This window comes from Pempheris klunzingeri, chromosome 14, assembly GCF_042242105.1.
Source record: "Pempheris klunzingeri isolate RE-2024b chromosome 14, fPemKlu1.hap1, whole genome shotgun sequence".
Taxonomy (NCBI): domain Eukaryota; kingdom Metazoa; phylum Chordata; class Actinopteri; order Acropomatiformes; family Pempheridae; genus Pempheris; species Pempheris klunzingeri.
In genome coordinates, this window is record NC_092025.1 from 1,842,070 (window position 1) to 1,853,808 (window position 11,739).

Sequence of the window (11,739 nt, forward strand, 5' to 3'; positions counted from 1 at the left end):
CTACTCCGCCCCTAGCAAAAAGTAAAAACAACAAATGTTGATTTTTTGTAAACAAACGCACATAATTCCTTTCATGGAAATAAGTTGCGTTCATTAGAAAAGGCGCCTCTGACAGCACTAGCAGTAAGTACACCCCTACGGTTAAATCAAGGTACGTCCCAAAGCGTCATCAAAACATTTTGCCATTAGAGGGGACAAATTCTGGCTTTGGCTTCAACAACAAGGAGTAACAGACGTGTAGTAGACACAGAAAAGTGTTTCTGCTTGGTGATAATAGTGTGTGAGGCTTCACACTTTCGTTTCAGACGACTCGTCAGCACTTTCTGTTTTTATTCTCCTTCACATGAAGTCACAGTGGGAAATTCCCGCGAAAGATCGAGAGGATCATTAACAAATAGCCTGAGGGGTGCCATTGGTGTATGTGATTACTTTAGCAGACATCCTCCAAAGTTTGGGAAAAAAACATGTTTAAAGTACTTTTAACAGCGAGGTGGGGGCGCTTATTGGACCCCCACCATTACCCACTAATAGATTACATCACATTAAGTTCATTAAGCAGTCAGGAAAATAAACTTAGTTTCTCAAATAGAGGAGCACTGCCCCTGGCTAGGAACTGGCTTTGAACTGCTGGACCTTTTTATTGTGATGCCTTTGTCACAATGCTGATGTGTAGTATAGCTTCCTTATGCTAATACTGGCACATTTACAGAAATGTTCATTAATGTGTACCGTCCCTGTTAAATAAATAATTAAATAGTAGTCAGTGTTTTTCCTGGTAACTGGTCACGTTACTTTGTCTAATACTGGCTATCAAAAAGTCTAATGTTATTCTAAATGACTGTAAGTGAGACTTCAGTTCTCCTTGCCCGTTCACTGACAATGGACTGACTCTGCTACCAGGCCCACATGACACCACCCAATAAACTGAAAAAACTCTCCACGTTATTTTCAGCGGGCTGTTTTCATACATAAACACTAAAATAAGTTTTCTAATAAGAAGTGAGAGAGCCGTCTAATCAGACCCCAGATATCATCACATCATCATATATCATGTCATGTTGATTTTATCCTGTGTGTGTCGTGGGCTGTTGTATTCCAGGCAGATGGTAATGTCAAATAGGGTCTCTCTGCCACTTAATGTAAGCTAGACTGCCAGCATTATGAAACCAACACACCAGTGTATTTTAAAAACACATAGCAGGGGGTCATCCCAAAGCTCTGCACTGATCCTGATTACAGTCTTTCAGAGTCAGCTCTGACAAAGACTTTGCTCCATCATCTGGTCAGAGAGCAGTAGTACAACTGCCACTAAAACTTCCCTCTTGTTTTTGCAATGCGTGAAACTGAAGACCCATAACGATGAGCAGACCCAAACTAATGCTAAACTAAATTCAGGTGTTTAGAAACCACTGCTTCCACCTCGACATATTTCCAACTATACCAGCTTCTGTGACGATGAAAGGTTGCACAACACAGTGGTATCCCACAGGTTACACACCATAAATGTTGCACATCACATCTGCCACCTGCATGTCCTGGGGCACAGAGCACTAACAGCCAGTAGGCGGGCTACACGTTCACATTGTATCTGCTTAGTCAAGGCTAAGTTTGCGGTTCCCCTCTGGACCATCTGGCAGCTGTAACACAGTCAGCTGTGCAGCCACCTTCACTGTGTATCTAAATCACACAATTACACAGAGGCCTTGTGTGCACAGGCTGTCAGAATTAAGCTGTAATCCAACAAATGTGCAGCTAGTCCTAGTATGGAAAAAAAACCCACAAACAAATTGAAAAAGTCGATGCTAATAGATGGCTATAAGCTCCACTACCAACCAAATAAGCACTACAACATAGTGTTGGAGTACAGAAGTGCTTCTACAGATCAGACCTCAATTGTAATCATGAAAAGCAGGAATCAAGGGTGCCAAGACTGATGTAATCGGTACAAATCCAGACACGTCCCTGAGGTGCTCCACGAACACATACACTATACACATACACATGTTGAGAGAATGGCAGTGCTCAGGTCCCTGTGTGGTCATATGGGCACGTTTTCCGCTTCACAGGTGCTTTCCTCCTCAGTGTGGACTTTAACCGTGCCACGTTCATGTCCTCAGATCTAACCTTTCCTGTAAACCTTTCCCGGAAATGGTTCCTGGAAAGACCGTTGACCTTTCCTTTGCCTCCTAAAACCGTCATTACACAAACACGTAATGGTCACAAAGTGAAAAGCCAAATTAATAATTTAGTGATTGCATTAACAATGCTAAAAATGGCCATGGGTACACTCACTTGGCAAAATGTCTGTACTGTCTACATAATGTTAATAATTTATGATGAAAATGCTTTCCTCTATTTGATTAACTTAAACTGCCTCTCATGTTTTGTGTGGCATTTTAATCTATTCACTCTGTACTCAGTTCACCATAAATCTTACATTTCATAACTGCTGAGTGCACCCACATCCACCGACTCTACATCCACATGTTGCAGCTTGTCCGGTGTCTTCAGAGTCGCTGCCTCGGATCTTGTTCAGCGAGTTCTGTGAGGTTAAAATCAGAGGAGAGGGAAGAAAAAAAAGAGTGTGGAGAAAAACAGCCCACAGCGATCTGTATGAGCTCTGCTCTCCCAGCATGTTGTTACCTTTGGCTGCTACTTTTGTTTTCAGAGCATCTAAAACTGAAATGGAAGGAAACAGAAGTGGGGTTGATGGAAGAAATGAGAAAATCACTACTTTTCTGAAAGATACCTCCTGATTTATGTTCCCTCTGTAGAGATTGCAGCCATTAACCCACCTTTCACCACTATATCTTGATAAGGGCCTTGCATCACCTCAGCAAATCTTCTGTGATTCATGAGGGCTTTGTTATTGGTCCTGTCAGAGCAGTGAGGTGTGACTCAGCCAAACTGAAAAGTCCCTATCATAGTCAAACAAAAGAGCAACCAGACTCCCCGTCTGTCGAGAAGGAAGCTTTGCAATCCTCGAGACACTTTGAGAGAATCCTCAAGAAACTGTGATTGCACGGATTCCTTTTAGCTGCAGTTAAGTATAGCAGCTGAGGCCAGTGCTGTGCTGCAATCCGTATGAAATCTGATCTCACATATAGACATTTTCTTTATGATGCATCTAATGTTGTGTGTGATAGATGCATCATATTGAATACCTCCCTAAAGGTTATTTTGGTGCCACTGCTGAAGTATATAGATGAAGATAATCCCACTTATTCATCCATCTCATTACTGCTCAGATGTTTGACAGGCATTTTGGACAGCAGGTTATGCTACATCCTGTCAGTAGAAAACCAGACAGCCCACAGCTTCATTTGTGAGGCCGGAGAACATCCCCGGTAGGCTGCTCCTCGGCATAATTGAGTCTGGGCCGCAGGCTGGTTTCCTCATAGGTGCCCAAGGCCATATGACTAACATGATGGTAGGGACTGATTTCATCCATCATTCATCGAAGGAGTCACGAACAAGAGAACCAAACGGTAAGAAGAGTAACTCTAAAGATACATTTACTCCCCAAAATCACCCTGCGCCAAAATCAGTCTGCCTAATAACAGCCAACAGTGGAGACGTGAAAGCTTATTTTACACACATCACACAGAAGACTACTAGAAGACTCTCAATGGAGGAACAGGTGGAAATGAAATAATTGACATTGTTAGAAAATATTGTTGAACTGTGTGACACGCTTCATTCGTTTAAAAAATATTTAAAAACAGAATGGACAATTAGAAATATGTAAAATATAGGCTGTGTTTTTGTCAAAAGGCAGTTAGCTTTTTTGGTCTGTTGAAATAATCTTTCACCTATGCTGCATTGTTTTCTATTTTAGAGTACAATTTATTCTATTGTTCATACATTTTACTTTAATTGTGTCATTACTCGCAGACTGAAGTATATTTCACTTCAATATGTTTTGAAACTACACATTTTTGTGTCTGAACATGGAGTAAGCTCTGAATTCAACCAAAATGTTGTCATTTTATTTCTTTGTCACATCAAACTCACCAGTGGTCTATCTGAATGGAACCACACAGGGATGGGGTACCTGGCTTGTCACAGTCAACAGAAGAGAGAACTGTAGCCCAGAAGGAAAAAAGACACAATGCTGTAAGTTCCTGTATGGGACAAACCAGTCTACCAGTCAATTAGACAGAGAACAGCAGCCTTGACAGGAGAATGAAGCAGAGATTACAGCCAACATCTTCCTCATAGTTGGAGCTGAGACACAGCAGGCGGTCAGCAGGACAGAGTGCTCTGTACACAAAACACAGGGATTTCAGATTATACACATTTCACCAGTCATTTTCTGGCTCTCTGCAACCGCAAGCTATAAAAACAGGACAATTAAAAGCACCCGCCACTCGCACTCAGCGTCTATTATAACATAAAGCCAAGCCCTTGAGGCGCAGGGGATGACATGTTGGTTTTAGTGAGTGATGAAAAGTTGAAGTGGTCTAAGGAATTAGCCAACAGGCTGGAGACTGCAGGTAGAACATCAGCGCCCCTCATCCATCATCTTACAGCCTGTGATCCCCCTTGAGGGCAGTTCCCATGGTCTGTGCCAACCTGAGCATGCTCTGTGGGGTCTGGAGCGGAGATGTAATAATGATAACAGTACAGGTGAGGCTGCAGATGCAAACATGCCAACTCTGCCTGACTGGATCAGTCCTGCACACATGTAGGCGGCGCAGCGGCAAGAACTCTCTGACGCGCGCTGACAGACTCCCAAACAAGACACTTTCTCCAAGAAGCCTGCAGGAACACACGTGCTGACAGAGCATTTTACAGAAATAATTGTTTTAGCAATAACGTCTTGGTGCTAGCAAGCATCTTGTTTCCATTTTCAGAAATGGACAGATGACATTGAATTAAAACTACAACTACAAAGTTTCATGTTAGCCTCAGGATGTGTATAGAAATGAATAGCATGTCATTAACATGGTTGTAATGTCATGAAACTGACACAGACTAATATTTAATTTTGTCTTCTCCTTTCTTGCAGCAGCTCAAAATCTCTTGCTTGAATTTCAACCAGTTTTCTGCTTGTGTGCCTTGAAAGTAGATACACACGAGAAACATTCTTAGGTTTGTAAATGTGAAAAAAGCAACCAGGTCAAACAAAAATAAAAAGTTTAAAATGTTTTAATGGATGATGCAGCACTGATATGTAACAGGTACAGAACACTGAAGGTCAAAGTTTTTTGATACACTACAGCATTCACCGCATGAGGCTGGTGACCAGAGTTTGTGCTCCATCCAATATAACTTACAGGCATACCAGCTGCAGTGCAGTATAGTCAAAGGTCCCCGAAGGTCACCAGTCTCCTGATCAAAATGTGCTTGTTAGGTAAAAAAAAATGTGCTTGTTTAGTAAAAAAGAGAACAAAGTCTAAATTCAAACAAAATGGAGAGTTTATAATCTCTATTTACAGTTATTTACATCAAAGCTTTTACGACCATTAGCAAATACCTGCAGTGCTGAGAGGGCTTTAAAGTCCGCAAACTCTTTAAGTCCAAAAAGCTTGGAGTGACCCCCTCTCCCAACTCTGAGGTGGAGTATAAAAATGACACTGAAGACAGTTCTGTACAGTTCTGGCAGTGTCTTTGCTCATGTTAGCAGGGTGCTGAGGCGCAGTGTGAGCTGCTGGATTGCGGACAGTCTTTGTCATTATGCTCCGTCAGTTTGAGAATGACGACTTTCCTCTGGAGCTGCTTAGCCTCTGGTGGTGCGGGCTGTTGGGCCACTGGCTGCACTGAGCTCTCAGTAACTAAGTCCTGGCTGTCCTTGGGCAGCAGCATAGTGATGATGTTGGAGTATCCACCCTGCACTGCCAGGTGTAACGGACTGAGCCCCTGCTCGTCTGACAGAGCGCCACCATCTGGACAGTGAAGGAGCAGCTCTTTCAGGACTTCACAGTGTCCGTTCTGTGCTGCCAGGTGGCAGGGGGTGCGCAGGGCCTGGTTGGATCTATAGGGATCTGCCCCCTGTTCTATCAACATCTTGACTGTGGCCAGGTGGCCTCGCTGGGAGGCGAGGTGTAGAGGAGTGAGTCCGTGGCTGTTCTGGGCGTGGATATCCGCCTGGTGTTTGATCAAGAGGCGAGAGGTGCTGGTGTGGCCCGTCTCTGCCGCCACGTGTAGGGGTGTATTCAACCCATCAGACGTCATGTGAACATCCGCCCCCAGTTCAATCAGCATCCGTGCCACTCGGTACTGCCCCCTCTGGGATGCCAGATGCAGCGGTGTGCGGCCGTCTGTCGTCTGCCCATCCACATCAGCGCTGGCCTGCTTGACCAGCAGTTTGACGATGCCCAGGTGCCCTTGCCAGGCAGCCAAGTGAAGTGCCGTCCAGTTGTCCTTACCCTTGATTCGAACATCAGCACCCCGGCTCAGGAGCACCCGGATCACGTTCTCCTGGCCGTGCTGGCATGCGACATGAGCTGGCGTGCGTCCCTGGCCATCTGTCTCGTTGATGGCCGCCCCCCGGTCCAGCAGCAGGCGTGTGATGGCCTCGTCCCCGTTCTGTGCAGCCCAGTGTAAAGCTGTGTACTGGTCCTCATCTTTGGCGTTGACGTTGGTGCTGCGCCGACCGAGCAGAAGCTCTGCCAGGGGCTTCAGGTGCCTCTCTGTGGCCAGGTGCAGGGGTGTGGAGCCTCGGGCATTTGCAAGGTTGGGATTGGCGTTGTTCAGGAGCAGGAACTTGACGGCCTCTTCATTGGCTAGGGTGATGGCGTGGTGGAGCAGACTGCCCCCTCCGTCGAGGAGAAGGTCGACATCCTGAGGTTGGAGGATCTTCATCAGCTTGGCAGTGTCTTTGGTCCTGATGGCCTCGCACAGCTTCCTCCTCTGGACCTCAGCAGAATCTGGGCAGTAAAGAAGGAAAGGTTTGCCCTCAAATCACCAGTCACCTTTTACTGTGAGGTTTACACAAATCCAGTTGTGGGTCTAAAATCAGATCTTACCACATGTGTTTTCTTTCTCAAAAGACAGTGTGATAGAGTCTTGGGAGGAGAAGGCTGAATCAGCTGAGGAGATGCCAGACAGTCTCTTGCAAGTGTTCTCTTTGCTGTGGCAGCTATCCTCCTTCACTCGATCAAAGCTCCTGGAGATCCCAGAATCCACCTGGCTCAACAGCTCGGACAGGCTGTAATCTTTTTCCGGCAACATGGCTGACTTTGGGCGCACTGGCTTGTTGTCTTTAACCTGTAGAGCAAAGAGCCAGATAAGCATATTTGGACAACCTGGTCTTTGACACTCATTCCATTACATTTATCCTCAGGTATGCAGCTGCTGCTCTTATCCAGAGCCACTTGCAGTACAATGCCTCCTGAATGTTGTCACAGTAATAATTTGCTGAACTCAAGTTTGATCCAGTTAAAGTCACTTAAACATGAACAGAACTTCAGAGCAGCTTATACCTGTCTCCGCTGACAGATATCATTGAGTAACAGCTGTCAATTATCTTGGAGGATGCTTGCTTCATGTCACGTACACAACAGAACGGAAATGACAAAGCAGTACACAGGCCAAACAATCCCATCAGTCAACATTCCTCTTTGTGACCCAGCTGTTATTCAGGATCAAACATTTGCACAACATATGACTTTAAAAGTCATAATCATGTCTGGAGATAAGCCTCCCACTGGCTGGGTGCATAGTTACACATTAATGGAAAATGCACTCAGTAACTTGAAAAGCTGTACAGAAGAATGAGAGTCACGTTAAGCAGCAAAACATAAGTGGCTGTTGTTGAGCATTTTGTTGCTTCTATATCCCCCTTTGGAATGGAAGTTCAAATGATCCATCACGTTTCAAACCTTCCAAAAAAAGTTTACAAAAACACACAACTATGTTTTCCAGGGAAGCCAACAGGACTGAAACAGGACCATTTCATCCAAAAGCAGTTAGCACAGTGTGGTCATGGCATACCTGCTCACTGGAGAGTACGTTAGGGGACATAGGCTCTGGCTCTGCCGTTGATAAGGTTGGCGTCTTGGGCTCCTCTTGAGGTTTAGAGCAGAGCTCCTCAGCTTCAGATGTGATTTCTGTAAGGACAACTCCAGATCAGCTCAAGCAGGAGACAAAAACTTCACTTTCACAGACTGCTGCACTTCTGTTCTAAGTGTGTGTTGTCCTTAATAGTGGCTAGATAAAGGGATACTGTCAGTTGTGTGTCATATTGATCATTTGTTGTTCTAATGATAAAAGAAGGTTGGCTTTTGCTTTCAGTTTACCCTGAAAGCTGGGTCTAGCATCAGGGTTTGTGGTCCAGCAGCGCTGCATGAGGCTCAGGAACCCTGCACAGGCTGAGGGTCGACAGCGTGGCACTGCACCCAGGTCTGGGCGCACCCCCTTCACCACCTTCACCATGATCTGAAGGATATTATTCTCTCCTAGGAGGAAAACAATTACACAATTTCATCAATAATGAAAACGTTTGAAAACAAAAAAGTACATAAAAAGAAACACAACATTTTTAAGTTTTCTTTCGGACATGAATCTGATCTGAAGCCTTATTTTCCAATGAAGACAGTTGGTTTGAAGACAAACACAAGTGCAGTAAGAATAAAACAATTATAAACTGCAGTATATGACAACATCATGTAAGGTACTGGTAGGCGCTGGTATCTACATAGCTAGCTAGTTATGCACATTTTATCACCATCTGTGATTGTGTGTGCAGTTGTTTCCCATGGGAGCAAAACAGAAAAGAGCTCCTGGTGTGACCTCTTTGTATCTGGCTGTGAGATCAGCCCAGTCAATGATTCAGAACAAACAGGTAGAGGCCTTAATCACAGCTACTTCAGCTTCTATTGTAGCCGTAATACCCTTCGCAGGTGGAGGAGGCAGGCAGAAAGGGATGGTAACCAGGTCATTTCTCACTTTTTAATTATGTCTGGATCAACATAGGCGGTGCCACTTCTAACCTGGAAACCCTCATCTAGACACTTGGTCCTCAGAAGGAGCCAAATGAACTGCTACCTGATACGCCTGGGAAAAATACACTCTAGCTGCCAGTCTAGCTGCAGTACGGTACCTGCGCACGCACACACACACACACACACACACACACACACACACGCACACACACACACACACACACACACACACACACACACGCACACGCGCACACACACACACACACACACACACACACCTTGAAAGGTGTGTTTACTGGAAATTATGAAAGGTCATTCCTGCCAGGAGAATGTTAAAAATAGGTGATAAGGGATAACACCAAATATTCATGGTGAACTAAATGTGATGCCAACGTGAGATATCAAGTCAAATGCTTGATTTAATAAGTATGAAGTATCAAAAACTAACTTATAACTCTACCTTGTGTGTGCTATAATGGTTTCATTCATTTTTCTATATCAATATTTATATAATGATAAAGCAAATGTATCAAAAATCACATATTTAAGTAATTTGATGTTTTGAATTACATCAGAAACAGTCATGTAAACACCACCAGAACTAATGATATTCTCATCAGCTTGTGTTTAGCATTCCAACACGCACAACAAACATGGCGGCCATGGTAATTATTGTCCCTGCTATACACCATCAGGTTAGCATTGTCACTGTGATGCTGGTGTTAGCACTTAGCCAACAGCACCTGTGTGCAGCCTCGTGGTCTCATGCCGCCTCGTCTTTAGTAATTCTTATCATTTATTTGGAAAAACAGATTTTGTAAAACGACATGATGTGAAAATATATAATTGTCACAAGGATCCCAATTTTGATTCCTAACTTCTTTTTTATTTTCTTGGCAGGAACGGCTTTCATACAACATCACATGAACATTGAAATAAATCTTAATTAATTAATAGCAGTACAAGTCTCACCTTGGTAGGGCTTCTTCTGTGTGAGAATCCCCCAGATGACGATAGAGAAACTAGAATGGAGGCAAAATGAAATTGAAAGGTGTCAGCAGATGGAAAATAACAATACTAAAGCACATTTTCTATTTCAAGCTGAAATTGCTGATGATTTAAATAGTGACTGCATAAACCAGTGCTGTCAGACTGTCAGAGTGGTTAAAAACATATTCACCCCTTCTAAATGTTGACTCTTTTTAAGAAAAGCCTCTTTATAATGTTAAACCTGGTACAGGTACATTTCCAAACTCATCTCCTTCCAGGAAATGAGTCAGACCTTGACTGAACGTAAAGAAGTAAAGGCCGACAGACAGTCAGCAAACACTGATCCCAAAACAAAAACAAACACACACAAAAAGGTTGCAAACTGCTAAAAAACCCAACCTGTAAACGTCATGCTTAGTGTCCGACACTCTGTCCTTCTCGATGATGCTCTCAGGTGGCAGGTAGGCGATGGTGCCACAGAAGCCGTCTCTACTGATGTCATCGGCCCGTGACAGGCCATTCCACCGGGCCAGGCCGAAGTCAGATATCTGAGACAGGGAGAGATCAGATAAGACCCTAAAACAGAGCAAACCTCCCCCCCAAGCCTTTCTCATGAAGCCCCATGATCCTGATGACTAACTTTGCCCGCTGAGTGTGTGACGGGCTGTTAATCTCTTATTATGTGCACTCAGTGGTATGATGAGGGCAACGCAGCCGTGTCCCAGCCTGTAAGAGAGGAGAGGCCCTTCACGTTTGTGTTGAAGTGTGCACACCCACACATTCACAGAAGGAGATTTAACAGGAGCTGAATTCATCCTGTCTGGACAGGCCCAGGTGAGGTGTTTACATCCAGGTATTAAACTGGAGAAACGATGGTTCCCACCCATTGCTCTCAGCACAGCAGAGCTGTTCAGAGGCTGGACAGAGCCTGAGAGACACCTGTCTGCCCAGAGTGTGTGCAGGGCTGTTAATTTAAAATGGATGGATGGAAAGGGAGCAGATGAAATTCTTTCTAAACCACTAAATCTGACTGTCAAACAGCTTGGGAGCAAAGAAGGCTCTGATTTGACTTCACGTCACGTATGTCTTACAGCAACAAAAGCATTCAATCATGACACTTCAGAGGAGCTCTGCTGATATCTGCAGTTCCACAGAGATGCCTGATGATTTTTCCCAGGCTTCAACCCCTTTATATATCGTTACTATTATAGAAAAACCTCTGATTGCAACTGTTCTGATTTTTTTGACAAACAATAGTGTCGAAGCCAAATATGTATGTTTGTTCACAGGTGCTGGTTAAATCACCACCTCATCCTGTCACTAATTTGAATGTTACCCGTATAAAACTCTACCTTGACGTGGTAGTGAGCGTCCAGCAGGATGTTGGCCGGCTTCAGGTCCAGGTGGAGCAGCGGTGGGTTCATGCAGTGCAGGAAGTTCATTCCCACTGCAGTCTCATGGATGATGCGGAAGCGGAGCTCCCAGGGCAGCGGCTCGGTGGCCAGCAGGGTCTCCAGGGAGCCGGTCTCCATGTACTCCATGACCAGGCCCTGGGGGTCCTCGCAGATCCCATACACGGGCAGGATGTATCGGAACTTGGCTGCCTCCATCTTCTTAGCCTCCTCGAGCAGCTCTGAACGCTCCCTGTGATTAGAATAAAACATTGAGTACATCAGCTTTATGTTACACTTTATAGGCTTCAGTGAGTCAGGCTCTTCTGCTGAAGTGATCCAAAGAAGAAGAGTTGAAAGGTGTGTAGGTTAGCTTGTTTTCAACCACATCCACTGGCTCAAATGCCGATCAAGCCTACCTTCTCATAAAACATTAACCCAATGATTCTGTGGTCATGCTTTGCTCATTG

At 44.6% G+C, this 11,739-nt stretch overlaps 1 protein-coding gene across 1 annotated transcript in view; it reads right to left on the bottom strand.

The window, feature by feature from the left end:
• Positions 1 to 5,135: 5,135 nt before the first annotated feature.
• ripk4 (receptor-interacting serine-threonine kinase 4) overlaps positions 5,136 to 11,739 on the bottom strand; it is a 10,024-nt gene continuing 3,420 nt past the window's right edge. Inside the window, exons 2-8 of the mRNA XM_070844228.1 lie at positions 11,231 to 11,522; positions 10,278 to 10,426; positions 9,861 to 9,910; positions 8,244 to 8,402; positions 7,939 to 8,054; positions 6,972 to 7,212; positions 5,136 to 6,872 (exon numbers count right to left, since the gene is read on the bottom strand). Coding sequence (XP_070700329.1) covers positions 5,623 to 6,872; positions 6,972 to 7,212; positions 7,939 to 8,054; positions 8,244 to 8,402; positions 9,861 to 9,910; positions 10,278 to 10,426; positions 11,231 to 11,522 — 2,257 coding nt within the window. The 3' untranslated portion in view covers positions 5,136 to 5,622. The remainder of the gene's footprint in view (positions 6,873 to 6,971; positions 7,213 to 7,938; positions 8,055 to 8,243; positions 8,403 to 9,860; positions 9,911 to 10,277; positions 10,427 to 11,230; positions 11,523 to 11,739) is intronic.